This window comes from Desarmillaria tabescens (assembly GCF_030435595.1).
Source record: "Desarmillaria tabescens strain CCBAS 213 chromosome Unknown EV420scaffold_69, whole genome shotgun sequence".
In the NCBI taxonomy this organism is placed as follows: domain Eukaryota; kingdom Fungi; phylum Basidiomycota; class Agaricomycetes; order Agaricales; family Physalacriaceae; genus Desarmillaria; species Desarmillaria tabescens.
The window spans coordinates 179,407-207,283 of NW_026848368.1; the positions used below are offsets into that span (position 1 = coordinate 179,407).

Consider the following 27,877-nt stretch of genomic DNA (forward strand, 5'->3'; position numbering starts at 1 on the left):
ACTCTGCCCCGACAACTTGAGCATGACCCCGATCCTTCATATGTTCCGGAAGTGCGTGAGCACGTGTCAATGTTACGACAAGGACTCTACAAGGACATTTCAGAATGGGAGACATAATATCTGGCATTTATTTGGGGTACAGGATTTGGTGTTGTCTTGTATAGTATATACTTCTATCTTGAGTTTTTGTGTTTAGTATGTTATCGCATGTACTGCTCATGAATTGAAGAAATATGTGTCACGTGTCCAGGTCATGAGACTTGTGTGTGGTCTATCCTGATGCGGAAGGACCCAGAAAATTGCCTTGTTGCTTCTTCACCACATTCACATTTTATCCACTACTCTGTCCCAGTTGCTGACCTGAATGGGTCGTCATCTCGCACTTGACATTTCGTCGGTGCATCTACTCTTATGTTTTCACTCTTCCTGAAATTGGCAAGAACGAAGGAACACAGAACTGATCAGAAAGGGTCGTTCTCCTGCATTTGACCTTGCATCGATGTAGCTTCGCAACCAGTTTCCCCGCTCTCGTCCCATATTGGTCAGTGAGAGGTGGCATTGGATGTCTTTGTCCATGTTGGCATCATCATTGTTCTGTAAGTATTTAAATAAACCCAGGTCGTTTCACTCTCTTCCTTGCTAATTTTTCCCCGCTCCAATCAGTCGTCATGCTGTGTTCGCTGCCAGTTCCGAAGCTGAAGAACGGACCATGTTATCAACTGCGAGAAGAGTACCCTCCTGGCAATTATAGGGAGCTGGTTCCCTCAAGAAAACGCGTGAAGGACCAAGGTCATCTCAACTCCATCTTGGAGGGTGAACTCATCATTGCGAACAAGCGAAAGTATGGTCCCTATCCAACACGCAAAATTCCTCGCAAATGTGCCAATTGTTCAGGCTACATGATGCTGGTGACAAATGTGGGAGCTGGGATGAAGGTGTACTCAAGCGATGACTTGGAGTTTCAGGATTTGGGCAGCCAAACGGTTCGAGTACATCCTCTATTTGCCCTCAATTCAATTTGACATTAATGATTAAATCAGTGTAATTCCTGTCATTCACATCATGCTGTTATCTCGGGATTCACAGAGGAGGAGCTCAAAGCCATGCCCGCTGTGCAAATGATCCTCCCTCTCTGTCAGACAGTGGACAACGGTCATTTCATCGGTCCCGGCTCTGCCCTTTCTATATTACCACTCAAGCCACCTCATCATCGTTGTCGCAGGGTCGCTTCAGATCCACCGTCATCACCCACCCATCCGCCACATCTGGCCCTGCCAGTTCATGTTCGTCAGCCAGTTGGACCACGTCTCGTACATCATCCTGCTTCCCGAAATGGAGAGGTGATCAATTTAAATGATCACTCTGGAGGGGCCAGGCTTGACGGTAGCATCACTCACAGAGGAAGGACTTTGCTGCCTGTTGCTGCAACAGTAATTGAGATATCCGACAATGAAATGGACACAAAGCAGCCCCAGCGACATTCTGCTCGTCATGGTAGGACTTCAATGCCAGCTATGCGAGAAGTCAATTGGGTTGTTCACACCAACACAAACAGACCGTTGGCTGAACTACGTGGAAAAGTTGCCATTCTCTTCTTTAAAAAGGTGTGTCACACAGATTTCTTTGACTCAATTGACATTTTCTGACTGCTTGCGGCCAGCTCGATGAGAACCCCATTCGCATTGATGTCCCAACTCGAAACAATGGCACTCTCTATCTTAAGGATCACAAAATGGCCCTAGGCTTAGCCGGGGTTGAGATGGTGGAGGAATTTGAAGTGTTTGGGTTTGCTTCTGAGGATGGATGGACCAAGGTTCGCTGGTGCAAACCCCTCCAGGGTGTTGAGGGGAGTCCTCTGTTCATGAAAAAGGTTGGGACGGGAGACCCTGGATTTTGGAAGAACTGGCAAACAGCTGCGCTCGAAGGAATTATTTTTTCCTTGTTGAAGTGATTTTTTTTACCATATTTGTTCCCTGCTGTTAGAGTAGGCTTTTTACTGCCTGATTTTTCGAAATTGAGCCATACTTTGTTATGTTTTGTATGTATTTCATGATACATTTTGGTTGTGTATTGTTCGAGTTCTGTTTGTCTAGGATCTTGTTGACGAACAATAGATCGCAACATTGGGTTGGAAATAGTAAATGGCATTGTCCCAGCAAAGATATGAAAAGTTGGCGTCTATTTTGGTTTTCAGGACAAAAAACTGACTTTTCATGCCACCATGCAGCTTACCATTTCCTCACCACTACCGCCATCATTACCACCACCACAGACTTGTGTTCCCACCACAATCACCATGCCAGAGACCTCTCCAACAAAGACCGGAACTCCTGTGCTTCATGCAGTTTGCCCCAACTGTCCTATGCTCACAAAGGAGCACACAACCTGGCTCAATGAGAATGCTATATTGGGCTATGCCCAAGCTGTCACAGAGGCGCAGGCACAGTCATCTGGAGGTAAAAGAGTACGAGGACCTGGTGTTGACTATGTCAAGGACCATGTTCTCAATGACTTCCTTAAGAAGTTCTGGTCTCTGGATGATGAACCCAAAACTGCGTCGGTCCTGTTGGTAAGTGTCCCATGACATTATTGCTAGCAGGCGTCATTGACGAATTCTACAGAAAGTGAGAAAGTACCTTGCTAATCACCACAAGGCCTACAGCGAGAAGGCTCAATTCGACCCACGTACCCAACCACCTCCAGTCTGTCAGACAAATGCAAAGGAACAGTTCCGAAAAGTGAAGGCAAAGGAGATCAAAACTGAGATGGCGAAATGTTCCAACGATGGCAATGTCCCGGACAGCCTGGATTTGTATTGTGAGGTGTCTACAGCGATGTGGGTTGCACTTGATGCTGAGGCTGTGAAGGAGTATCAAGCTATGGCAGATGAAGCCAATGCACATGTGGCTAAGCCTCTCAGTCTCAGTGACATTTATCAGTGAGTCATTCACTCTGCTGCTTTTCGGGTACTTATGCTCACTTTTCAGGAACCAACGCATGATCGACCAAGCCACGACATCTTTGCTGGAGCATATGATTGGATTTGGTGCCAGTCAACTGGGGAAGGTCGCATGGATAGCCCATTGTATGTATGAGGACGCTGATGGCAAAGTTTGCGGTGTCAAGTGAGTCTCTCTGATAGCTGTCTTGATGATGCTAAATCTTATTGAACAGCATCAAAATCCATTCGAAATCCAAATCATGGGCGGCAGTGCCTGACAATGATTTAAATTTGGAGGAATATCTTCAGGCTGCCATCAAATGGGCTGCACATGGATTCGAAGGTATGGACTGCATTTCTGATTTGTTCCAAGGAGTGATATATTTGTTTTCCAGGAGACAAGAGCACTGTTCCAAGTGAAAGCCAGAAGATCCCTGCCGCTAAAGCTGATCCAAAAACCTGTAAACGAGATGACCAGCCTTCGAAATCCTCTGGCTCGGCATCACACAAGGATAAAGACTCGGCAACAGCCACCGCCAACCAAGCTAGTCCTGTGGAACCAATCGATGTGACTGATGATGATGACCACGATGAATATGACAATGATGTCGATGATGATGATGATGATGACGACGAAAATGATGAAACTGCCAAGGTCCAGGCAGCACTGGCCAATGCCGCCACAGCAAAGAAACGGAAGGAGGAGGCAGTGAAAGTGGCCAAGGAGAAGGAGAAGGTGGCGGGAGTCAAGGCTGGCAAGGCCATGAGTAAACCTGGGCAAGGGGGAAAGCGCTCAGCTGAAAAGATAGATGGGGAGGTCACCCCTCCACCACCACCCAAGAGGCGAGGCCATCCAGCTCAGGACAAGACTGATGACAGTCAACCCAAGATGTCTACTGAACCTCGGCATAGCTCTCGTGCAGGTAAAGGTGAAAATCGTGCAAACTACAAGTTGATTGATGGCAAGTATACTGGTAAATAAGAGGTAAGTTCTTTCTAGTTCAACCTTTCATAATTCAATGGCTTACTCTTTCCTCCTAGGTATTTGTGTGATTTCATTGGGCTAGGCTAGGCTATAAGACATATTTTTGTTTTGTTCATAGTAACTTGTTATTTGACAAGCTAAGGCTTGATAGGCTAGGCTTGGCTCATTCTGTTGTTACTTGACTACCTAATGTTTGTAGGATAGTTTAGGCTAGGCTAGGATCAACTTCAATCCATCTCTTTCTAAATCTGTCATTGGCTAGGCTAGTCTGAACATGGACAATTAGGCTAGGCTAGGATGAGGCTAATGTTATTATGCATTGTAATGTGTATTAGGAGGCTTGATTTGAAGTGTAAGCCTAGCCTAGACTAAGGAAAATGTAGTCTTGGGCTAAGCCCAAGGCATGCAGTGGTTGCAAGTGTGCCAGCAGTGCCCAATGCCAGCAAGACATCCTCGGAGAGATATAAGCCATGTGAGTTCAGCTAGCCCATGTCATTGTGCTTGTACTGAAGAATATATCCCTTAGGTGAGCACCAGAGGGGACACAGGCACAAGAAGGATCGCCCCGCAAATTGCTCACCTCATGAAGGTGTGGCGATCCTTGAACATCGCCTCTTGCCACCTCTGCATGTAGCCTGGCACCAGGGACTGATGGCAGCAAACACGGCACCTGAATGTTCCCAGGTCCCTGCCTTGGGCTATGCATTTCCTCGACCAGAACTCTTCGTGACTGTGCAAAGTGTGGAGAAACTTCAGACTTTGTTGTCTGGCTGGTTACATCTACGATCTGGAGTTTTTGCTCTCCTCACACCACCATTCAATCCCCCTTTGCTCCCCCATCAAACCTGGCACACCATTCTGCAGTTTGACTGGCTGCTGGAAAGTTCCAACATCCCAGCAGATAGCACTGCTGTGAATGATTGTGAAGCCAAACGCCATGAACATGCATCCATGTTTCTAACAGGTTGTGAGGAGGAGATTAGTATTGCTACCCTGAGCTGTTGGAACCCTACTTGGGCAGGCAAATGTGATCGGGACCTAGATGACAACGACATCCAAGTGATACTATGGGAACTGTCGGAGGTCGGCTTTCACATTGAAATGATGTCTTTGGATGCTCGCTTGCATGCAGGATCAGAGGGAACAGTGCAGGCAGAGCAGTCTCACAGACATGTTTTAGGTCTGTGCTTTCTGAAGCTTGAGGTCAATTTGGCCTGGATAGTGAGCATGGAGGATGCAAACCAAGGGTTGGGGAATCCGGTATGGATGGAGCATGCTCCATATGTCTGTGCTCTCTGCTGGGTCATGTGTTCATGGCCTAATTGCCCTTCCAGACTTCAGGAAGAACAAGCTCACTATGATGAGCAACAATTCTTGCAGATGGAACACACAGCGACTACTTTCTACATCGACAGCTTCTTCATGAATTTTGGGCATGTACCAATCTTGCCAAGAGTCCTGGCCCATCCACCACCTTTTAATGGTCCGGCACCTCGCTGCAAGACACTGCTAACTAATCGTCCCAGTATATTCAGCGACCTGATGATGTGGGAGGAGAATGAGGAGGGGCTGCCTCTAAGTTACTCACAATGAATGTGAAGAAACAGGTATCATGTTGTGGTAGAATAGCAGCTCCAATGTAATGTCTAACAATTTGTCAAGTTGATGTAATAAATGTGCCACCATAGCGGTACTTGTTTGTTCTAATTGCATGATAATCCGTACACTACCTCAGCTCTACTCCATCTTCTACCAGCTTGTGGAGCCATGCATTGAAGTCATCCCAGCTCGTAGACCCCCGATATCCTAACTTGTGAGCCAAACCACCCTCACAATCACTCTGAGGGAAAACCTGAGAGAGCTGAGAAGCAACATTTTGCAGGTGATAGTCTATTGTTGGGTGATAGAACACCTTCACACAACATTCAGGACAAGTAGGTTGCCTGAGAACATCAGGGTGCAATGACAATTCTCTCTTGAACCACACCCATAGACAAGGTGCACAAAAGCTATGACCGCACTCTCGTAACCTGAAGAGCATTGTAAGTCAAAAGTTCTGGATGTAAAGAAAAACTGTCGTATGCAAGCATGTGGCAGAGAGTACCATAACAGAACTTGCAGGTGAGTGACTCCTCCCATGATTGACCCTAGGATGAATCGTCAGCCAGCCTGGGCGATTTATTGATGTTTGTACCTGGTGATTATCATCCTTGGCAATGCTGGACAGGACCTCGTGCAATTCCAGTCTTGCCAGACGAAACCTCAGTGCATGGTTTTCCTCCCATTGTGCATCAAACATGCCTTCATCACAGATGCACTGTTCCTTGACATGCCTTAATTCCTCTTCTGCATGACCTGCATAGCAAGCAGCATTCCTGCATCGATGGGTGAGCTGCAAGTCCCTGCAATGAGGGCATGGTCTATGAAAGGGAATATGGTTACATACTGCTCGTGTATAGGCGATCTGCATCATCAGATGCCACTTGAGAGAAGTGATGCACTCACTCACTCAATGAAGTTCGCCCCAGAGAAAATCAGTGTCCTCCTGATAACAGTGCATGGTCTCCTTCTCTCGATTCAATGCCTGATGCAGTCAGCCTGACAGGGAGGACCAGCCAGGCACAAAAGTCACTAGAACGATGGGGACAGGTGAGCAGAGAATCTCAAGGGTCACAAGGACCCTTGAAAATCTGTGACAATGTCAGCGGATCCTCTTTAGCGACGAGTTTTCATCCAGTGTTGGGGCAGAAAAAACAGAAAAAAGAACAGTGGTACTTACAATCTCCCCCAGATGGATGCTCTGAGGGGCTGGGCTGGCCAATCAGAGGCATTGGATGATGACCAAAGACAGATGTTAAGAAGTGCATGTTGGGGGACAGTGAACTAGAAAAGTACTTCAATATGAGGCTGCGAATTTAAGTAGTATAGCACCAGGTGCAGGGCCAAGGTGGAGATAAAGGGCATGCTATTGGCATATCTATTACAGATTGTATTTCGCTATTTCCTGCACAACCTTCCACCATCCCTAGTATTAGAAGTGCCTCATGTAAGCAGTCTTCCAGGACAGAATGCCACAGTCATCTCATCGCTAAGACAGAGGCATCCCTACAGTAATACTCAAGGCCAATGTCGAATTGGTTGAAGGGAATTACATGCATGTGTCAGATGCAGGATGTGAAATGAAATGCAAGTAACAGAGTAGGAAGGGCCACTGGTGGTTGAGAGGTACTCCCTGGTCATTCCTGAGAATGGTCGGTGGTGTGCCCAGCCCTCGAAGTTCTGCCCAGGTATAGACAACCCTCCTGAGAGGATGATTCTCAATGGGAGGAATGGTAAGCTCTCTGCTGCAACATGGACATGTATACAGAGGATGGGTCATCGGTGGTTGCAGGAGAAGAAATACCAGCTGGGTGATTTTCCAGAGCTCTGCATAACAAACAGTGGCCAGATGGTCAAATATGGATGGGTGTGATAGAGGAGCCCTGGGGATGTAGCCAGGATACTCTCTCTCAAATGCCACATCCTGATGCTGAAACCAGGTTGTGCAGCAATGAAAACAGGTGTTATGACCACATTGCATTCTGCACAACCATGCCGCAAGGTCAGTGAGCTATAGTAGACATCCAAAAAGGCTACCCAACTGACTGGTATGGGTTCCACATTATACAATGACAGCGGGGGCATTCCAGCTGGTCTTGAAGTAAAGAATCCTGCCAATGTTCAGCACTGGACAACCTTGATATGTGCAACATGGCGCTGATACACCTGGTATCAGGCTACCCGTAGATTTTGCGATTTTACATCAGTTTATGCAATCTACAAGTGGTACAGAGAGCTACAGTGGAGGCTTCGTGCTGGTAGCTAAATACTACATAAAGAATGAAAGCACAGCAGTACAGAACGGACTTAAAAATGACGTCTCGAAGAGTCAATTCTACCAGCCGTCAACACACCAAGCTAAGCCCTACCTAAACAAGACTATTACAGTCAAATCTCAGGGACTCGTCCATATGGAGTATAAAAACCAAGAAGTTGAAGAATGGAATGAACTAGATGCCTCGTCACCTCGACGAGTAGAAAGAACCTGTCAAGAAAAATAGCTAAGTCGAGAAACAGATCAGCTTTTGAGATCAACTCAGGCTAGGAAAGGAATAACCTTGGAAGAATGAATAGCCACATTGGGTACCGAGATGACTGACCTTGATCGTGCAGTGATCAACAGAATATAATCTTGGACCTGCAGCCGATCGCGATCAGTGGTTACATCCTCAAGATCCTGTGCAGACTGCAGTATTCAATACATACAGTGTGCAGCAAGCCTTGCAGACGGAAGAAGGAACACCCACGGACCAGTAGGGCACTCCTTGGTGATAGAATAACCCAGCGCAGTCATGTTGAACTGAATAGAAACTATGGAATGGCGCAATACTTGTAGGATAGTGACTCACCATTTGTATTAATTCCAAAGCTCATACCATAATTACTGTAGATATGGGCTCCTATACCTAGAACATGAATCATATAAATTAGCAGCAACTAGATGCATAAAGGCAGGAAAGCATTCCCCCGCATTTGTGCTAGTAGCCTGTATAGCTACCTAATCAATCACTGGTTTTATTGCATATCCTCGACTGAAGTGAATTAAGTTACCAAAGTCAACCCATAAGGGCGACTACAGTAATCTAGAAGAGTTAAGTAGGAAGTAGAGCCGTCCCCACATTTGCGCCTTGCTAGTTAATTGAACTGCTCCACGGACAAAGGCCTCATGCTCTCTCTCTCCGAGATTAGCGATCTAGATGTGCTGAGTCGACTTTAAGTCAAAAGACCTCATCTAGTTGAAGTAAAATAAGCCCTAGAACACTTTAAGTTCAAACAATCATCGAGTTCAAGGAACTCCAGAGTCTGTGTACTCTTTGCAAGTCTTGTACTTGAAGTCAGAACCTGAGTGTTCTTTGTAGAGTGATTTTGCACTCTTTGTAGACCTTGGAGTCTTTGGTTGTTTGATTATTTGAAGTGTCCGCTAGAAGCTCTTCTAGACGATGTCAAAACAAGTATAACTTGCTCAACTATACCTTGCAAAACCAGTTCATAAAACCCCGCTATCGTGGACTAGTGTACTTTGTGTAAAACACATCGAAAGAAGAATTGAAGTTGTTTTCAGACAAAACCCCACTAGATTGTCTAAATCTAAGTACATCGAGAGTGCTTCTATCGTACTCATCCTCGAACTTATATACATTGGTGATAGTGTGTGTGTGTGTGTGTGATTTAGTATCTAGATTGATGATCTAGATGCTTGTTTCATTTGTATGCTGCCCGTTACCAAGCACATCAGCGCGGGATGAACCAATTGTTGATGTGCTGCCTCTGTGATGCTGGCACGTTTCTGGAGATCATTGTGAGAAGACTCGAGCTGATGCAAATGGAGTACGAGATCGTGATTGGCCTGCGAGCAAATTGGTTTTGACAAAAAACAGTGTTAGAGTGCGAGATTCACCTGGACCAGCGCCTGGATTGCAACTCCCATGGGGTCCATCTCATCGCTGACACTCTCATGTACAGGAGTTCCTATGGAGTAGGAAAGAGGTGACAAAGGCATAGATGACAGGAGGGTCAAACAGATGAGAACTGGAAGAATTGTGGACCATGATGGCAGAAAGAAATGATTTCTGGCATTTGATTGCATTTGGACTTTGGGAGAGCTCCTTCTGTGGACCATTCCATTGGAACCCAGCCAGTTTAGGCCAGTGGCACCTGACCTTTTTCTGGAGTTCCTAATGTCATAATGTTCCTTCGGAACCTCTATCTCAATCTACAACTTGGCCATGCCGCCCCATTGAACAGACTTGTTGTGGAGAAGGAGATGGGCATGACATTGTCGGCCCATCTTTGGCATGACTCATCAACAGTAACTGGTAGATTTCCCTTCAAGATATTGCAAATGTGGCTATTTCAGCAAAATGAGAACACATTGTTAACCAACGTTACAACATGAACACGTCAACTATACTGGACACTCATTGGCTGCATGCAATACAAGTGCCTGCAAAAACCCTGTTCGCTTTCATGCCTGACAGTAAAACCCTCCTTCTGACCTTGCCCACCTTTTTGGTCCAAACCACATTGATGCGTCGTTGCTCCACTTTCTCTGTCCCTGCATCTCCGCCCTGATCCAGGCCAGATGTTGATGTCAGCCAGTATCAAATACATCAGTTACCTGTTTGGTTTAATTGTGATATTACTTTTTGATGGCTATCTGTACCTCTGTCCTGTCAAAATGTTCCCATGACGTCTCTGTCCAGGTTAGTGTAACCATCCCTCCGGCCGACATGCTTAATGAATGTTCCTGCAGTCTAGGATTATGGGCTGTTCACAGTGACTATTTTGGGTGATTATTGGAGACGACTCAGAGTGGGTGCCAGCATATCCAACAGTGAAATAACCTTGGCCGTTGAGAGAGGTTTGGAGGCAGGGGCTGACACATGGACTGGCATGCAGGCTGTACTGTATCAAGGGTCCTGAGGCTGCAGGCTGTTCAGTTCTGCCATCTCTTAGGTGGGGGTGTACGTACAAGCGATTCAGATCTGGTTGCCGTTCATATTGCCGTCTGACTGTTGATCCTATATTGTGGGCCCCTCCCCTCTGTGATCACCAATGGGGAGGTACTTCTGTCATCAGCATGCACATGGGGCTGCCATCGTACTGTTGGAACCCAATCAAATAGCTTGCCAGGTGGGTGTTGCTTGGCCTCCTGTGATGCTTCCACGATACGTGCTGGATACTCATGAATGATGGTTGGAGGAAGGAACGGAGACATACCAGCAGCATGAGCGTGGATACGCACTATTCATGTGGCTCATTCGTCTGCCTGTGGTGGCTGTTCCCATGGAGATTTTGATGATGGATCTGCAACGAGTGAACATTGCTGACTGAACAGAACGTGTCAGTTGGGGCTGCACCATTACTGTCATTGTATACATTGGTTCTGTCCCCAAGAACCCCCAAAATACCATCGTTGTACATGTTGGTCAAGTTGGAAAAGTCACAACTAGACGAGGGCACCTCTAGCACGTATTTCATCGTTGGATTTGAAGGGCTAGCAGATGATGTCTGAACAAAAAATACAAGTTTGATAGCATCAGCAATTATCAAGCATTTGAGAGCCAATTCGATCAGGTACTCTCTTTTGGAATATGCCTATCATAGATCTGACTCGTGAGGGGACTGGTGCTGCAGAAGAATCTAGGTGTGTCACCAGGAACCACGACACCAATTTCACTGAGCTCCATGTTTGGATCACCCCCTTCCTGAACAGCACAACCTCTCCACATCAGACATTCATCCCAGCAGATGGCTGCTATGATAGAACCAGTCGGTGTAGTGGAGATTGAACAACAATGTGCCAATGCTAACAAGTCGGGACCCATCCTCAATAGCACAACCATTATCGACATGAGCAGGTTCTGGCATTGGAGGTTCATGCTTGTGTGCTAACAACAGGGTAGGTTCCTGATGATGTTTTATCACTGATATTCACTGAGGCTGTGATCTCGGATGACCTGTTAGCCACTAACTCTTATCGACTTAGATCAACCAAGGATCGCTACTCGCACTTCGGTAGACGATACACTTGGAGGTCAAAGGCAATGAATGGAGTCAGGAGCGAACTTAGATAGTTGCAAAACACGGAGTTCGATGTTAGGTAGATTAAACCTTAGCCGAAGCTGGAGTTTAGGCCAGCTGAGGCATTGCTTAAATACACGATGACTAACCTAAAAATAGTACTGTGAGACCCGTCCGATGGTAATCGCATCATAGAGTAAGCAAGAACGCGTAAGAAAAGGAGAAGAAAAGAAAGAAATGAATAAACCGTAACATTACCCCCTCCCTAAGACTCGTTCGTCCCGAATGAGTCATTATTCGTCTCGTCCGTCGCTGAAGCGGAGTCGCTGTAGAAGGACAATGGGTCATCCTCCTCGTTGTCGTTGTCACTATTGAAATCCCAGTTTTCATAAACGCGTTGGAGATTTTGTAATTCGAGTTCACTGTCTGTGTCATTTTCTTCTTCATTGACTTCTATCGTGGGGATTCCGTCCGCTTCATTTGAGGTGACTTCCAGTAGGTCCATCGAATATGAGGAAGGGGAATTAGAGTCCTGTTGAGTATCCGAGTGTCTGGGATTCGTACATTCGGAGGAGTAAACAGTCTGGACGTCCATGACGCAAGGGGTGTCCAGTCGATGATATGCCGTCACGGCATCGGGTGGTATTTTGTTATTTGTTCCGACCGCCCTTCCATGTTTATTGATCTCCCACTGAATCCTCTGGATACGGGCCTCGTACTCGTCAACTAGTTCCTCTGCGTTAGCCATATCGGAACGTTTCACCCAGGAATTCTCTTCTCTGGGGTAGCCTCTCCACTTGACAAGGTACTCGGTGATGGTGCGACGATTCCGACCACGTCCGACGATTTTGTCTCGCTGCTCCACTATTTCCTCGATCTCGTACTCTTCTTCATCGTCAATTAACTCTGGGGGCGGCCTTTCAGGATGTGGTTGATTTGGGAACGCCGGCACTACGTATGGGGTTAGGAGTGATTCGTTGAAGCGATTGTGAATCCTCCATCTCGTTGGTAGCTTTAGCTCGTAGGCCGACGCTCCTTTCTTTGCCATAATAGCAAAGGGGCCCACACGTCGATCTCCCAGCTTTGACGTAGGTCGTGGGAGGCGAAGATTGGTGGTGTCGAGCCACACTTTATCGCCAATTTGGTACTCAACCGCCACTCCCTTGTGCTTGTCATAGGCCTTCTTCATCGACTCGGCTGCCTTCTCTAGCGAAGCCTTCGTCTCTTTTTGTGCTTTTTCTATCTCCTCTATCAATTTCCCCGCCGCAGGGATGGTGGCCGTCCTTTGAGGCTTCTTTATGACTTCACCGTCCCTTCCGAATATGACCTTGTAGGGAGAATACCCTGTTGCTGAATGTTGCCGGTTGTTGTGCGTGAATGCGGCCAGTGGCAGCCATTCGCTCCAATCGTCCTGCCTGTCATTGACGAACATCTTCAAGTATTTCTCGATCTCCTGGTTGACTCTCTCAGTCTGTCCGTCTGTTTGGGGATGATAGGCAGTAGAGGGGTTCCCTTCAACGTGGAGGAGTCGATAAAATTCCTTCATGAATTTGGAAACGAATACCGATCCTCAATCAGAGATGACCTTCTCGGGCATTACGCCATAGGGCACATAAACGTAATCCCTTAGGATCTTGGCGAACCCCAAGGAGGTTAGCTCTTCGGTACAGGCGATGGGAATGATGGCTTTGGAGAAACGGTCTACGATGACGAGGATAGAGTCAAATCCTTTGGAGTTCAGGAGTTTGGTGATCATGTCGACCGAAATGTGGGTCCAAGGTCGGGTTGGAATTTCATTCGGGTGTAAGGGAGCCCTCCTGGGGCGACGGTCCGCCTTGGTTCATTGACAGACCTCACATCCCTTGACGTAGGCCTCTATGTCTCGGCGCATCCGTGGCCACCAGTAGTCTCGAAGCACCAATTCTTTGGTCTTCTCGATGCCAGGGTGTCCGGCGGTGACGTGATCATGCTTAAGAGCTATGATCTGTCCGCGAAGGCCGCGGTCTATCGGTACATAGATACGCCCGTCATACCACAACAGGTCTTGGTCGTGAGAGACTCCTTTCTCATGGTTCAGGGAGTTGGATATCCCTTTGTCCCAACGACAAGGGTCGTGTGTGGCTACTTTGATTCACTTGTGCAGCTCTTTGGCGGTGGGCATGGTCAAGGCCCTGAAATGTTCCGCCTTGAGTATAATGACGTCCCGATTGTCCTCCTTCCCCTGGTCGTGATCCGCTCTTCGCGATAAGAGGTCGGCTTTACGGTTTTGGGCTCCAGGTTTGTGATGCAAGGTGAATTGGTATTCCGCTAGTTCAGTCACCCAACGCGCTTGTCGTCGGTTGAGTTTTTGAGGTTTGCGGAAGTATTGGAGGTTGGAGTGGTCTGTCCAGATCTCGAAATCCTCTTTGGCGCCCATAAGGTACTGGCGCCATTCCTCCAGGGCGATCATTATGGCAAGAAGTTCCTTGTCATAGATTTCATAGTTCCGCTCCGTCACTGATAACGACTTGGAGAGGAAGGCCACAGGTCGCCACTTCTCCTCTTGCCATTGGGATAGTACCGCCCCTACGGCGCCCTCGCTAGAGTCTGCTTCCATGCGGAACCTTCCTTCATCCAAGGGAATGGCGAGTACTACGTCTTCGTGGAATAACGCTTTAAGCTTTTCAAAGGCCATCTGTTGGGCCTCCCCCCACTTCCACTCCTGCTTTCCTGTGAGAAGTGTCAATGGCTTAACGTGCTTGCTGTAGTCCCGAATAAACCGTCGATAAAAGTTGCAGAACCCTAGGAACGACTGAAGTTCCTGCTTTTTCCAGGGTACCGGCCAGTCCAACAGCCCCGCAATTTTTACTGGATCCATGCGCAATTTCCCTTCGCTGATGATTACCCCCAGGTACTCCATTTCCTCCACTTCGAACTCACACTTTTCCGCTTTGAGGAATAGGTGGTTTTCGCGTAGGATCTGGAGCACCTTCCGCACGATGCGCCTATGCTCTGCCTTGGTCTTGGAAGCGATGAGAATGTCGTCCAAATACACGGATACCTCTCCTGCAGTGATGAGGTCTTTGAAGATGTCATTCATCATCCATTGGAAGGTAGCCGGGGAATTGGTGAGTCCGAAGAACATTACCAGAGGTTCGTAAAGCCCGCGGTTGGTCCGAAACGCTGCCTTCCACTCATCCCCTTGCTTGATCCTGACATTGTTATAGCCCCACCATACGTCTAACTTGGTGAAGTATTTGGCCTTCTTCAGCCGGTCCATTAGTTCTCCGATAAGCGGTAACGGATAACGATTTTTGACGGTCATCTCGTTTAGCTTTCGGTAGTCCTGTACGGGGCGCAGCTTCCCATCCTTCTTCTTTACAAAGAAAAACGGAGAGGCCATCGGGGATTTGGAGGCCTGAATATGGCCCGTCGATAAGTTCTCATCCAGAAACTTGTCGAGTTCCTCCTGTTCCGTCGGGTTAAGGGGGTAGACCTTGCAGTCTAAGTTGGCGTTAGCGTTTGGGATTAATTCAATGGCGTGATCCCAGGGTTTTCGCGGGGGTAGCTCATCAAAATTCTCCTTGTTGAATACATCCTTAAATTCACGATATTCCTCTGGCACGATTTCTTTGAACGACTTGGCCATCTTTTTTGCGTTAGCCTGGGCAGCCAGTTCGTTGGCTTTGGTCCCCATGGCTCGGATGTGGAAAGCTTCTTCGAAGTCAATTACTAGGATAGTGTCCCCTTCCTCATATTCTTCCCATCGCGCCGATGGATCGGTGTCGGGTAATGAGAACGGGATTTTCCGACAGGCACAACGTGCCAACGTGACCGCTCCGGTGGTCCAGTCTATTAAAGGGTTATGACGTTGAAGCCAGTCATGCCCTAAAAATAGAGGGGTCGAGCCTAGATCAACTACGGCCAGCTCGATCCGTTCCACGTGATCCCCAATACGTAACCTCACCTCGGCATACTCCGTGATGTCCCCCCCTTTGTTCCTGGTGCCATCGGCATTGTAGATGGGTACGGGACGAGCGGCCCGTTTAAGGTTGAGTCCATGTGTCTGGGCCCAGGCTCGGTCAATGGAGCTCCCTGTGGCTCCGCTATCCACTAAGGCACTTACTGCATGAACTTCCCGTGTGTCGAGCATTTCCAACTGCACGTTTATTGAGACGTTCCGCCCCTTCCTTCCTCGTATGTACATCGGAGGCTTCTGTAAATCCTCCATCCATTGCCACTTCTCCCTCGCTTGCGCCGCCGTCTCCATCTGCTCTTCCAGTTTGTGACATAACTGGTCTGTGACCTCTCCCCTTCGTCGGGGATGTATCCACCCATTGAGGACCACTCGCATGGCCGAATCCCCTCTTGTGATGCGTAAGGCCCTACGGGTCCAAAGGATACCGTGGGGTTCATAGTACATCTCCGCGATGACCTTCTTGTCGTTGGGGGTCGCGGTGAGAGATGGCGTTATCGAGGGTGCCTTCTTCGGGGTCGTGATCGGAATGTCGGATCGAAGGTGAGCTTCTTCGTCTTCCACTTCTTCTAATAAAACCGAGGAAGTTTTGCCTCGAGGTGGCATTTGGTCACTGGGCCGAAGAGGGCCCCTCGGCGGCACTTGGTCACCTTCCGTCGAGTTGGTAGGGGAGGGCGCGCTGCCCTGTGTTCGGCCCTGGCCTCGGGCACTTGTGCTCGGCGTTGTAACCCCTACGCTGGATCCTTTCTTACCCTCATTCCTAACCGGGGCGGTACTCGTGGAAACTCCTGGCAGACGCACACTTATTGGCTCCCCCGAGAGGTCTTCACGGTTTGCCGAAAAGAGGGCTACTGAGTGAAGGGGGTCTCCTGAGTTCCCGGCCTCAGCTGCATTTCTGGCGCTGACAGGGGGTACGTTTGTTGTCCCGACTGTCGAAGTCGTCGGCCGTTTCTCCCTGCCTGGGCGACCTTGGCCACGTCTGACTTCGGTCTTAACTTGACCTGCGGCAGCGGCCTCTTTGCGGTCAAGCGGGGGTTCCAGAGGTGGGACAGCCCCTCGGGGTTCTATGCTGGACGCGGACTGCGTGGAGCGGCGGAAATCCCCTCCTACGCCGTTGGTGTGATGCGATTCTCCTTCCTTAGTTTCTTCTATGGGTAACGTGGCGAAAAAGTTGGTATATTGTTCGTATGGAGTACCTACATACGTAGTATAAGTCCGGCTAGAAGTACATGAGTGCGCACCCGATGAAACTAAGTCCTTGGCCGACGCCGTCGAATCGCTTATTTCGATGCCGGCTTGTCTTTTGACGACTTCTCCTCCTTAACCTCCTCGACCTTCGTGTCCTTGCCGTTCTCTTCTTTCTCCACCTCTGCGAGTAATTGGCGAAGTCGTTGGGTGGGGATCTTCTTGCGAGGTGGGAGTTTGATGGGAAGCCATTTCGATTTGTCCGTTGGACATTTATGATCCTGGCTCCACCCGGTATTGCCGCACTTGAAGCATCGCTTGTCACTTCGCAGCTTGTCAATTTCCATCGGCTGTCCGGCTCCTCCATAAGTCGTTCCCATGGCGTCCTTCTTGTCGCCACTAGAACCCTGACCTCCACCCTTCTGTGATGATTGATTGCCTCTACCCAAACCTCCTTGGTTCGAGGAGGACTTACTGCCCAATCCCTGGGCAACCCCGTATCGATAATTGGCGTCGATCCTTAAGACTCGCGCCTTCCATTCTGCGTAGGTTGTGGGGCGCTCGTTGTCCCCATGCATAACCGTGTTTCGCACTGTCGGCCTTATCGCCGCTTTGACGGCTTCGAACATCTGCTTCTCGTCACCGAACTCTTCACACTTGTGGGCGAGCCTCTCAAACTTCGCAAAGAACTCTACGGCCGACTTGAAGTCCAACTGTCGGACCTTCTTCCATTCCGCCTTCCAGATTGTCAACTCCGCTACCTCCCAGAATTGTACCGTGAGGTCATGGGAGAACTCCGCCCATGTGGGGAACCTCCAATGACCGTGCGGGTCCCGATATCGATAGTATTGGTCGACCCACCACTGCTGCGCTTCGCCTCGGAGGTACCCCTGTGCGAAGGTGATGCGGTAGGGGTTCTGTCCCTCGTCGTTCATGGTGTAGTACATCGGAAACATCTGGAAATACACCTCGCAATGATGGAGGAATCGGGTGATGTCCGACGACACCCCGGTGAAGTACTCTGGTTGAGTGATCAACTTGGGCTTCACGTCATTCCAGGGGTTGTTTACGGCCCCTGGCGCTAACTGCCAGGGAGGGATCGGGTCCGGCGGTGACGGGATATGCGGGGGTATAGGTGGTTTCGGCGGTCGCGAGAGGGACTGAAGGTTGCGATTGTCCCCCGGCGGCGGGTATCCTCCGAAGTAGCGGTGAGAACCTTGATCAGGCGGCGGTCCCAAAGGCGGTTGTGGCGGTACCGTGGATCCTTTTCCTTTATTGGGATGCGAGGGTCCTGCCCCTTCGTCCTCATATCCGTCGTCATCTCCAGCGCCTCCTGCTTCGAACGCCATGGTTTTGAGGGGGTGGGGCATCAGTTGGGGTCGTCGGTAAGGTTCACACCCGGGTTGAGGGACCTCGGGGTTCATCATATTCCAGACGATGGCCGCCCGGTGCCATGTCTCCACCTCCAAGATGTTCTTCATCAGGTAGACATCGCCCATTGCCTTGGCGTGTCGGTAATCCTCTCCCGCTTCCGTGAACATCCATTGGGGGTCCTTCTCCATGTCTTCCATCATAATTTTGTACAGCCTGTGCCATGGGAGAAGGTTGAATATGTTGGGCCTGGGAACGGGTCCTTTAAGCAGAACCATCCTCACCGCTGCCATCACCGTTGGTTCGAGGGCCTGGTTTGGGGGTCGACTTGGCATCCTTGGACGCCTCCCTCTCTCTGGCGAGGCGGTCGATCTCTCTATTTCTTCTCCACTGCCCGATGTCTGAATCTTCATCGCTGATCTCGGCCTGGTAGGAGTTCCAGGCTCTTCTTCTTGCCTCCAAATCGGTTCCTGCTCTTCAGACAGCCCCTGAATACCTGACGGCAGCGGCTCGTATTCGGGCCTCGACCTCAGCTGCGGTGGTGTCGGGCTCGAGGGGTAAGTCCCACCAGCCATTGGGTCCCTGGAGGGCGTCTTCTTCTGCTCGCCGGATGAGTGCATCATGCGCTCTTCCTCGCTCCATTCGGGCCTCGACTTCTGGGGCACGCTGGGCATCTCGAGGGAGTCCGAGGGACTCGACGTATGTGTGATAGAGGAGGGGCCATGGACGCTGAGAGGCAGGGACGGGGCTGGCGAAGGCTCGCGACGTGACGGACGGAGTGAAAGGGGGGACTCCGGCGAGGTCTCCGGCCCCGGCAATTGCTCCAAGTTCCTCGGAGTCGTACTCTGGGAACTCGCTCCAAAGCTCCCCATCCGTTGGCTCGTACGAGGGGACGGCGGGAGCAAGCATTGGGGTCGGGGGCCTCTCAGGGACCTGGTTTGACTCTGGTCCGGGCGCGACTCGGGCCACAGGAGCCTTTTCCCCGTCATTGGCGTAGACCCAACTGGTACTGGGGTGCCAGCCGACTGGAGTTCCTCTAGTTGTCGGCCATGAAGGAAGAACGGGTCTTGCTCCATCTGTACGGGAGGTAGTCGTGGCGGAGGCCCCAAGGGCAAGCTCTCCGGAATCTTCGTCGAGGTCGTCTCGAGCCTTCCCCTTCTCATATCTTCTTTGCTCGCTTCCCCAGTCAGCGTCTGACCACCTTCTCTGGGAGCGTCCGCTCCAGCTGTCTCCGGTATGGGTTGCATCTTCCTCCTCGTTCAGGTAGAGGTCATTGAGGATGCTTTCGAGTCTGACCCTTTCGAGGTCGGTGAGCTCGTCGCCTTCGAACTCGGTGTCAGGGCTTTCTTTGCCCTCATCCACAGGCCTGGTGCCTTGTCTTCTGACTCCGTGGGTACTTGACTCGCCTTCGACTGGAGACTGGTCGAAGAGGCCTGGTAGGGGCGAGTCTCCTCGGTCGAGGAATACCCCCCGGGTATCGGTGATGTCGACGGATTCTCCATTGGACTCGGCGGTGGCGCTTCTGTAGGAGTCGGTGCTCGACTCTGAGGATTGCGAGCTGGATCGCGACGATCCGTATAGGGACCCTCCAGGACCCCTGGGTGTGATGGGTCGGCCATCGTGTAGGGTTTGCTGGGAGGCCACGGGGATAAAGATTATTGGTGGCGGATACGCTGGCGTCGCCGGCACGTAGTGGAACAGGAGCTGTGCTCTTACTCTTCTTTGCTGGCGACAGCACCGATGGATCTGATACAATAAGATGGACAAGAAAAAGAGAATAAAAACGGCGGAGATTGCGGGAATGGCGTCAGATAAGGGCATCCATCCGTGGGGTTATTTTGAGGTAAGACCGACGACTACGGAGGACCATATGACGGCCAGAGCGATTATGACGAGCGTGGCGAGTGTGGCGATTACCAGGTTGAGGTCGGTCTCATAGGTGGACTCGGTCATCAACGAGGAATCGTCTAGATCAAAGGATGGGCTTGTCAAGGTTAGCAGAGCAACTGCTAGCAATGAGGCAAGCTTAAGGAATAGGGTGATGGGATTCGTGGTTCCTTCACAGTCAGATGTGTCCGATATAGGCGGTTACCAAGAACACGACTAGGAGTCGATTGTCGAGGTATGCGTGAATACCGAGTACACTGAGGACAATGAGGAAAGCGGTGAAAATGGGATCGTATAGCACAAAGGGAAACGCCCGAGGGATTACTGCTATGATAAGGAGTAATCTGAAGGGTAAGACCCAGATGGCGACTGCGATCAGAAGGGCGATAATGTGGTTAGGAATTTTTTTGAATGCTGGACCATCGGTCCACCCGTGATACGCTAACAGTCACGAAACTGTCCTCTCGAACGTATGGCGGTGACCTCGTCTGGTCAAGCGAGGGAATCAGAGGGTAAGGCTTGTTGGGCAGTGCTCGTTCTCTGACGTGACGCTGGGCAACAGGTATCGAGCTTCAGCTAAATGTTAGCCACTAACTCTTATCGACTTAGATCAACCAAGGATCGCTACTCGCACTTCGGTAGACGATACACTTGGAGGTCAAAGGCAATGAATGGAGTCAGGAGCGAACTTAGATAGTCGTGAAACACGGAGTTCGATGTTAGGTAGATTAAACCTTAGCCGAAGCTGGGGTTTAGGCCAGCTGAGGCATTGCTTAAATACACGATGACTAACCTAAAAATAGTACTGTGAGACCCGTCCGATGGTAATTGCATCATAGAGTAAGCAAAGAACATGTAAGAAAAGGAGAAGAAAAGAAAGAAATGAATAAACCATAACATGACCCCAGATGGATGGAAGAGCTTGTGGGGGTGTGTCGACATTTCTATGGGTTGGTGCATGAATTGTTGGCAAAAACCATCCTAATCCACAACTCCTGCCACAGCAGCCACTCTCCAGAGGCTGCTGTGAAGTGTTTCAGTGTGCCAGGACACCAAAGTGATCAACTAGCGGTTCAGGACTTGCAATGGTGTGCCAACCTTTTGCACTCCAAGGAGTTGACAAGGGTGCTGGCACTTCTATCAAATGTACACACGCTCTGCTTGAAACGTGTGTGGCTGGATCAACCCATCTGCTTGTCATCCATGCTTGGAGTGTGAGAACTGGACCTGGTGGACTGTACACTGTCTTTCATGGTGTTGGATTGCCTGCTGCTGGCAGTGCCTAACATCGTATGCTTTGGGATCCATGGTGAGGAGATGGAGTTCACACCAAGTACTACCACCCCAGTGGAGTCGGAACTGAGTCTTCTCCATCTGCCACAGACATTGTCGGTTCTGCATCTGGACATGCGGCACATGCTGAATGCAGATTGGGAGGGACAATGGTTAGTCAGCACATGCAATCTGCAAGAACTGACATTAGGTATGACAGGAAATCGGGGCTGATGGTCGGGCATTGACATTATCGATGCCAGTGTGGCTTCACTGCAGGTGCTGACTCTCGTATTGAGTATGGGTTCTTCTTCATATCTGAAAACCAAGTATCCAACATTACTGTGCTACAGATCACCATTCAGAATATTGGGATATCAACCTAGACCTGTATTCATGTGTCATGCTGCAGCATGTGAGCGTTTCAGTGGCTATCACAGAGGATGGCAATGAACTGCTCTACCTTTGGTGTTCTTTGTGTCATTGCAATTCACACAGACTGTGATCAATCCATCTCCACCTCCACCTCCTGTCAGGCCATCAGGAGTTCAAGGTGTCCCCAGATATTGTGTGAGGTTTACAGGATGTGGATACGCTCATTATGAGACGGTTAGGCAGTAAGGCTGTAACGCACTAATTTGGATTGAACAACGTTTGCCTCTAAACTGTCACTCGCATTCAGTGATTCAGTTGTGAAGAGGGCATTGCAATCGCTAGGTCAGAAACAATAGTCCTTAGTCTGGCAAGCAGGGAGTTTCTGCGTGAAAAGTTAGGAGTGTATAACTTTAGCCGAAGCTGGGGTGTAAGACCACAGCGAGGCTCGTTTAAATATATTGTGGTATTTACTAGTATGTACCGCTCCTGTGTCTCAGTGCGTGCAGTCCCAATGCAACGCTGTCTTCTATGTCCTTTGTATCGTATGGTGCTTGGTATAGGAGAAGCCCTCCTGCGAGTAAGAAGACTAGCATCCATAGGGCACGGTCTTCTGAGGAGCATACGTGGCGGCTGGTCCATCCTAGGATGTGATCACAGACGACCTAAAGAAGCATGACTGGGTGAAGAAGGATCCAGCCCATAGAGTGTGATTGGTTTATGGGCCATCAAACGGATCATGCATGTGAGTGGTGGATCCAGGGACCAATCAGATGGAACTGATGGTTGTGTTGTGGCAATGCCCCGGTGATGCGGTGGGAGCATGATGATGCTAGAAGCGCCCCTGCGAGTAAGAAGGTCAGCACCCGTATCGTGCTGCCTTCTACGAGGTCTGGTAGCAGAGCCCATGACAGAGTCCTAGTGATGTGGTCCCTGGTGTGGGATGGTGCTGTGTGGGCGATGAGACCGAGCGGGTCATGAATGATGTGGATCAGGTACGAGGAATGATGACGAGAGTCGAATGATGAGTTGCCGACTTGCCGCGATAAGATACCACAATAAGATAAGATAAGCGAAAAATAGGGGTGAATTCATGACATTACCCCCTCACTAAGACTCGGTCGTCCCGACTGAGTCAGTGTAAGGTTCGCCTCCTTGTTTGATGTTTGACAGAGGAGATACAGAACGCTCGGTTGCGTCTGAAGCTGGACCCAGGGAATCCGGGAAGGGTATTGAGTTCTCGGTCCCTTGAAGTATCGGGTTCGCCTTCTGAACTGAAGGGTTTTTCCTCTAGTGCGTCTCGCCATGGAGGTCTGTCGTCTTCCTCCTCTTCAATAAGCTCCGGTAGACTTATTGAATCAATTTGTGAATTCTCTGTTCCACCAGTAAGCACTCTTCATATGCTTCTAGCCATTCTTTTGCGAGGACCTTGAAGGGTCCGGCTTGCTTGTTGGCCCGTTTTGGCCAGTCGCAGTAAACAGGGGTTGGTGTCTAACCCTGTCGCCTTGGTCGCAAGTTGGCTGTAGATGTTTTGTCAGGGTGTTATAGGTTTTCCGTTGGACAGAGCCTGTTGCTGGTTGGTGGTTTATATGGAGCCCTTTCACAAGAGTAACTGCCCCTTCTGTTGGGCAGCAAATAAACCTTTGTAGCCATTCGGTAAATGATTGTCGATTTCTTTGAAGAGCCAGGAGATGATATGGTATTATCCCTTTGCTGCTTCAAGTGTTGCAAATCGTGATCGTCTTTCGTTGATGGCGTAGGTTTCTGTTTCCCAACTGTTCTCCGTTCGGGGTCTTCTGCGGACCTTCCAAGCTATAGTTTGGTGTTCCGTCTTGATATTGGCGGCGATGGAGGCATTTATCATATCATGATAGATGGTCTCGATCCCACTTTATGGCGCTATTGTGCCCTGTTAGAGTCCACTTCCAGGTGGAACTTCCTCTTTGTCATTTGGGATGGCAAGCACGATGTCAAGCAGAGCTTGTTTCAATGTGGTGGTATGATGCAGTTTGCACCCTTGCACTGGAGCTTCATTCCCAGTGTAATTTCTGTGTGATACACCCGTGGTTGGGGTGTAGTGATTTCAGTGTTTTGGAATTTGGGACCTTAGATCGTCGATCCTTAACTTGGATTGGACAAGCTTGTCTCACATTGGTCACACTCGTTGGGTGACTTAGGTCTTGGAGACTTTGTTGCAATCGCTGGGTTAAGTGAGGTGATCTCTTGGGGCCAAATTCCTCCGTTTTGAGCCTAATGGCTCTCCTATTCTTGGCGCAGCTTGCACCTCATTGGGATCCACTTTTCAAGTGGAGCTGTTGGTTTGTGGGTTGATCTGTGCGAACCCTGAGGGGAATATCACTGATTAGTATCGTTTGCATGTTCTCATGCCACGATGTTTGATATAGGAGGTCACTTCTCCGGTTTTGGCCTTGGTATCGGTATTGATCGTGGTCTTGATCCTCGATCATTTAGATCATGATCGGTCAGTTTTGTACCAGCCAAGGATGACGTCTTGGTCTGGTCTTTGCAGCTGTTCTCAGCTAGCGATCTTTTAATGAGGTAGTTCTCAATTGTTGAAGGGATGCTATCAGGTCAGTCTCTGATGGCATTGATGGTTCTCCTTGGATTATCGATCCTCAACTTGGATTGAACAAGGTTCGTCTTGCATCGATATCAACACTCGTCGGGTGATTTGGATATCGGAGACCCTTGCAATTGCTGGGTTGAGTGAGGTGATCCCTTGGGGATTAATTCCTTCATTGGTGTTCTTGTTGGTGCTCCTTCTATGGCAGAGGTCGGTCTCTCCACCTTGGTAGGTTGTGCATGGGCGCCACTATCTGCGAAGGTCGCTGATTAGTAACTGTTGACTGTTCTCAGTCATCGATCTTTTATTTAGGAGGGGGTTCTCCTGACAATCCTTCATCTTTGAGGTCACATACCATTCCAACCCTCGTGTGGGTGGTATTGACCATGCTCATCATAAATATGAGATTTTTATGAGGTTTACTCCTCAGGTGGGAATCTGGATAGATTCCCGGTCTATTGGCTGTGTGGCTGCCATAGCCTCGCATTTGCCGATGAAAGACTTCCAGAGTCTTGCGTGTCCCGGCGAAAGGGGAATAAATATGCGAACTGTTGTTTTTAAAGGTTTACTTCCTTCCCTGTGTTTCTGGATAGAAGGGTTTTACTATCCGTAACAATTCATTCAACGTGTCTTGCCACGGAGTTCCCCACTCGAGGGGTTTCTCCTTAGTGGTAAGGTTGGTTGGAGTGGTTAACAGTCATGAACAGAGTGTCAATTACTGTTGTGGGGATTCATCACGATCATTCTTGGTGCGTTGTTAGTCTGGAATAGAGACGTAGTCCATTGAAGAAGTCTCCTCAAGGGGAGAACCAGCTCCCCAAGGACTTTACTTTTCAGAGACTCCTCCTGTTCGATCCTAGGTGTTGCACGAATGCTGGCGTTGAGAAACAGCTTCATTGTTCTCCTAGGTAATTATTATGGCATATAATTCCTGGGTATGCTTCTCATAATAGCCTATGTCCTTTGGCATTCTAGATGCCGGTAGAGACATGGCTATGGTGAGGGGAGTAGTGGGCATCATCGGACTCTGGGGTGTCACCCAGGTTACGTTAGGGCTTCGTTCCAGGTTCCCGAGGGTATTCCCACTTTGGTGTTCAGTTGTATGGCTTCCGCAGCCTCGTATTTCCCAGCGAAAGGGATTGGCAGTACCCATAGATTGGGGATCCAATAACTCTGGTTAATTAATTGGAGACCGATAGGGGGTGTCCAGCTATAGAATAGTGGTTGACTGTTCTCAGTCAGCGATAGTTGATTTTTTGTGAAGGTTTTGTCCTTCCCCTATTGATCGGGATGAAAGGGATTTATCATCCTTTGACTTGGTTATCCCAGAAGGTTCCTTGATGTTTAACGATGATTCGTCTTTCTCGTCGCAGTGGAGTTTTCTGGTTTAGCCATTTGATTTCTTCGAAGGTTTTCTCCTCCTCTATAGTTTGTAATCATTGTTTTTAAAGGTTTTCTCCTTTCCTATATTTCTGAACGAAAGGGATTTGTTGTTCGTTGTTTGAGCCAGTGGCTCCTGATTTTTGGCCTCTGCATCAATTTGATTGTGGCCCTGATGGTCGATCCATTGATCAGGATCAATCAATCAATCCGTGATTCTTTGGGAGTGTGGTTAACGAAGTGGCATCTTGAAGTTTTGACTATGGCATATGCTAAGGTTGTTTGTTCACCCATAGGGCTCCAATCTGGTGCTGATATTCAGTGACTCAGATGCAAGGAGTGGGTCGCCAACCAATTCTTTAGCATGGCTCTGTAGTTAGGGAACTTGGTGTTGTTTATCGATTTACTACTTTTCCAAAGCTCGTCGGGGTTAGGAATGGAGGGGATTGGGATGATTGTTACTATCCAAATCCTTCGGTATTGCTCCTATACGGCAGTGGTACGATCCATTCAAGGTAGTTATTATGGCCAATAACTCCCTTTTTGAGTACTATTCATGCTAACCAATGACGGTGGGGTATAGACCTCTTCATACGTGAGTTCTAATTTTCATGTTTTGCGGGTCCACCGGCAATTGGTTGGGATAGGATTTTTGTGGATTTTTCTCTAACGGCAGGTCATTTAGGCTGTGCATTAATCGCCTAAATTTCCTGTTCATCAATGGTATATCCTCTATAAATGGGTTTTGCAGCCCTTGATTTAAGGTGCATGGCCCTTTGTGTCCACCTAGGCATATATGGCGCATCTGGTCTTTCTCATCGGGGAGGTTTCATGGGGGAGTCGCCTCTCCTCTTAGGGTTGGTAGAGTCTGAGTGTTACTCCTACGCTTCATGAATTCCTCCTCTTGGATGAGTTTAACCAGAATTTCTTGAGTCCGAAGGGTACTCCTCTGATGAGTACTCGAGGTTTCCCTCTTTTGGCATCAGGGACTTCCCCCTGTCACTGTTCGCTGCAGGTCTTGTGGCCCATTGTGCTTCTGCAGTTACTTAGCTTCCTGCCTGTTCGCTTGTGCTACTAAGGTCTTTTCCACTCGGGGATGGCCTGCACAGTCCGGGTTTTTAAGAGTCCTGTAAACTCTGTTGGTAACTAAAACCATTTTGTCATTAATAGTTTTAGTAATAGTTACCGTTCGAGGTGACGGCAATTGGTCGCCGGACCGCTATGGGTCCTAAGTGGGAGTTGGTCACCCTTGCTCTTATTCTTGATCCCGACGGTATTAGGCATCGCCATCCCTTGGGACGGCTTTTCTGGGACTTTTGCCCTAAGGCTACTCATTCCCAGTGAAGAGTTTCGGAAAATGAGCACCAACTTGGTGTTGAGTTGGTGTTCATTTTCCGATAGCCCTCGTTGTCGTCTTCTGGTCATTCGGGATCTTGGTCATGGTTACCTTTTACTTGCTTGGTTGCCTCGAGGGGAGAACCGGCTCCTCGAGGACTTACTCCCCAGAGACCTCTTGTCCTGGTCTCTGCCTCGAGCAGTATGGCTTTTGCCCTGCGAGGTCTTTATTCTTGAAGGGTCCTTACCCTTGTCCTTTACCCCGATGGGTAGATCGGTAACCCTTTGCGGATGCACACATATTGGCTTGTCAGGAGGTCCTGTGGGATTCCCCTGATTCCTCGCCTCAGCTGCTTTTCCAACGTGAGCCGTTGCTACAATTGGGGTAGGAGCGGCGGTCTGAGTTGTCGACCGATCTTCGCCAGGGCGACTGGGCGCAGTCTGATCCTGGTGTGGGGGGCTTGCCGACTCTCTCGGAACTTTCCCCACATCAGGCAATTTCTTCTCCCCTGCTGGGAGCTTGATCTGAGCTGGGGTGTCGATCCTGCTTCCGGGGACAATGGGGGTTACTGCCTCACCTTCATCCAGTAGCTCTATTACACTGCAGGCCTCCATTGTCCCTGCGGCATGGGCCTCTGCTTTTCCGAGGGGTTCCCCGCCATCACAGAGGGGCCTACTCGTTCTTGATCCGCCGCTGCCAACAGCAGCGGTTTGCTTGCTCGTTTCTGGAGTTGCGCACGAGTTGCGCTTTTCTGAGAGTCTGGCCCCGGTTTGGCCTTCATTTTGACCTCTCATGTCATCAGCGCCACTGCAAGGCGGCATGTCCTGACGGTTGGGGTTCATTGCCGATTTGGCGGCGGGGGAAATCCCTCGTACCCCGCTTCGTCCAGTGGGATTGGAAGTCTTCATCTCATCTGGTGGGGTTCTCTTTTTGTGTCCTAACGCGTTGCTTCCTTCTGGGTTGGTTATGCTAGTATAGGAGAGGCG

The 27,877-nt window shown here is 49.3% G+C and overlaps 4 protein-coding genes across 4 annotated transcripts; 2 read left to right on the forward strand and 2 right to left on the reverse strand.

Annotated features, from left to right (window-relative positions):
• Nucleotides 1–668: 668 nt before the first annotated feature.
• On the forward strand, nt 669–1,951 carry EV420DRAFT_1650043 (uncharacterized protein; the record flags this gene model as incomplete). Its single annotated transcript, XM_060478396.1, has 3 exons — nt 669–983; nt 1,041–1,604; nt 1,661–1,951. 3 exons carry the CDS (start codon nt 669–671, stop codon nt 1,949–1,951), a joined length of 1,170 nt encoding a protein of 389 aa, XP_060324043.1.
• Nucleotides 1,952–4,955: 3,004 nt separating this feature from the next.
• On the forward strand, nt 4,956–5,402 carry EV420DRAFT_1214890 (uncharacterized protein; the record flags this gene model as incomplete). Its single annotated transcript, XM_060466390.1, has 1 exon — nt 4,956–5,402. A coding segment is annotated over one exon (447 nt), but the record flags the coding sequence as incomplete, so codon positions are not given.
• Nucleotides 5,403–5,652: 250 nt separating this feature from the next.
• Nucleotides 5,653–6,793, reverse strand: EV420DRAFT_1485612 (uncharacterized protein; the record flags this gene model as incomplete). Its single annotated transcript, XM_060470253.1, has 4 exons — nt 5,653–5,838; nt 5,957–6,073; nt 6,121–6,281; nt 6,706–6,793. 4 exons carry the CDS (start codon nt 6,791–6,793, stop codon nt 5,653–5,655), a joined length of 552 nt encoding a protein of 183 aa, XP_060324045.1.
• A 2,408-nt stretch (nt 6,794–9,201) lies between these two features.
• On the reverse strand, nt 9,202–11,407 carry EV420DRAFT_1485613 (uncharacterized protein; the record flags this gene model as incomplete). Its single annotated transcript, XM_060470254.1, has 9 exons — nt 9,202–9,372; nt 9,424–9,494; nt 9,773–9,851; nt 10,031–10,093; nt 10,189–10,272; nt 10,630–10,700; nt 10,771–10,855; nt 10,905–11,036; nt 11,189–11,407. The coding sequence occupies 9 exons, from the start codon at nt 11,405–11,407 to the stop codon at nt 9,202–9,204; spliced, it is 975 nt and encodes a 324-aa protein (XP_060324046.1).
• Between the last annotated feature and the right edge of the window lie 16,470 nt (nt 11,408–27,877).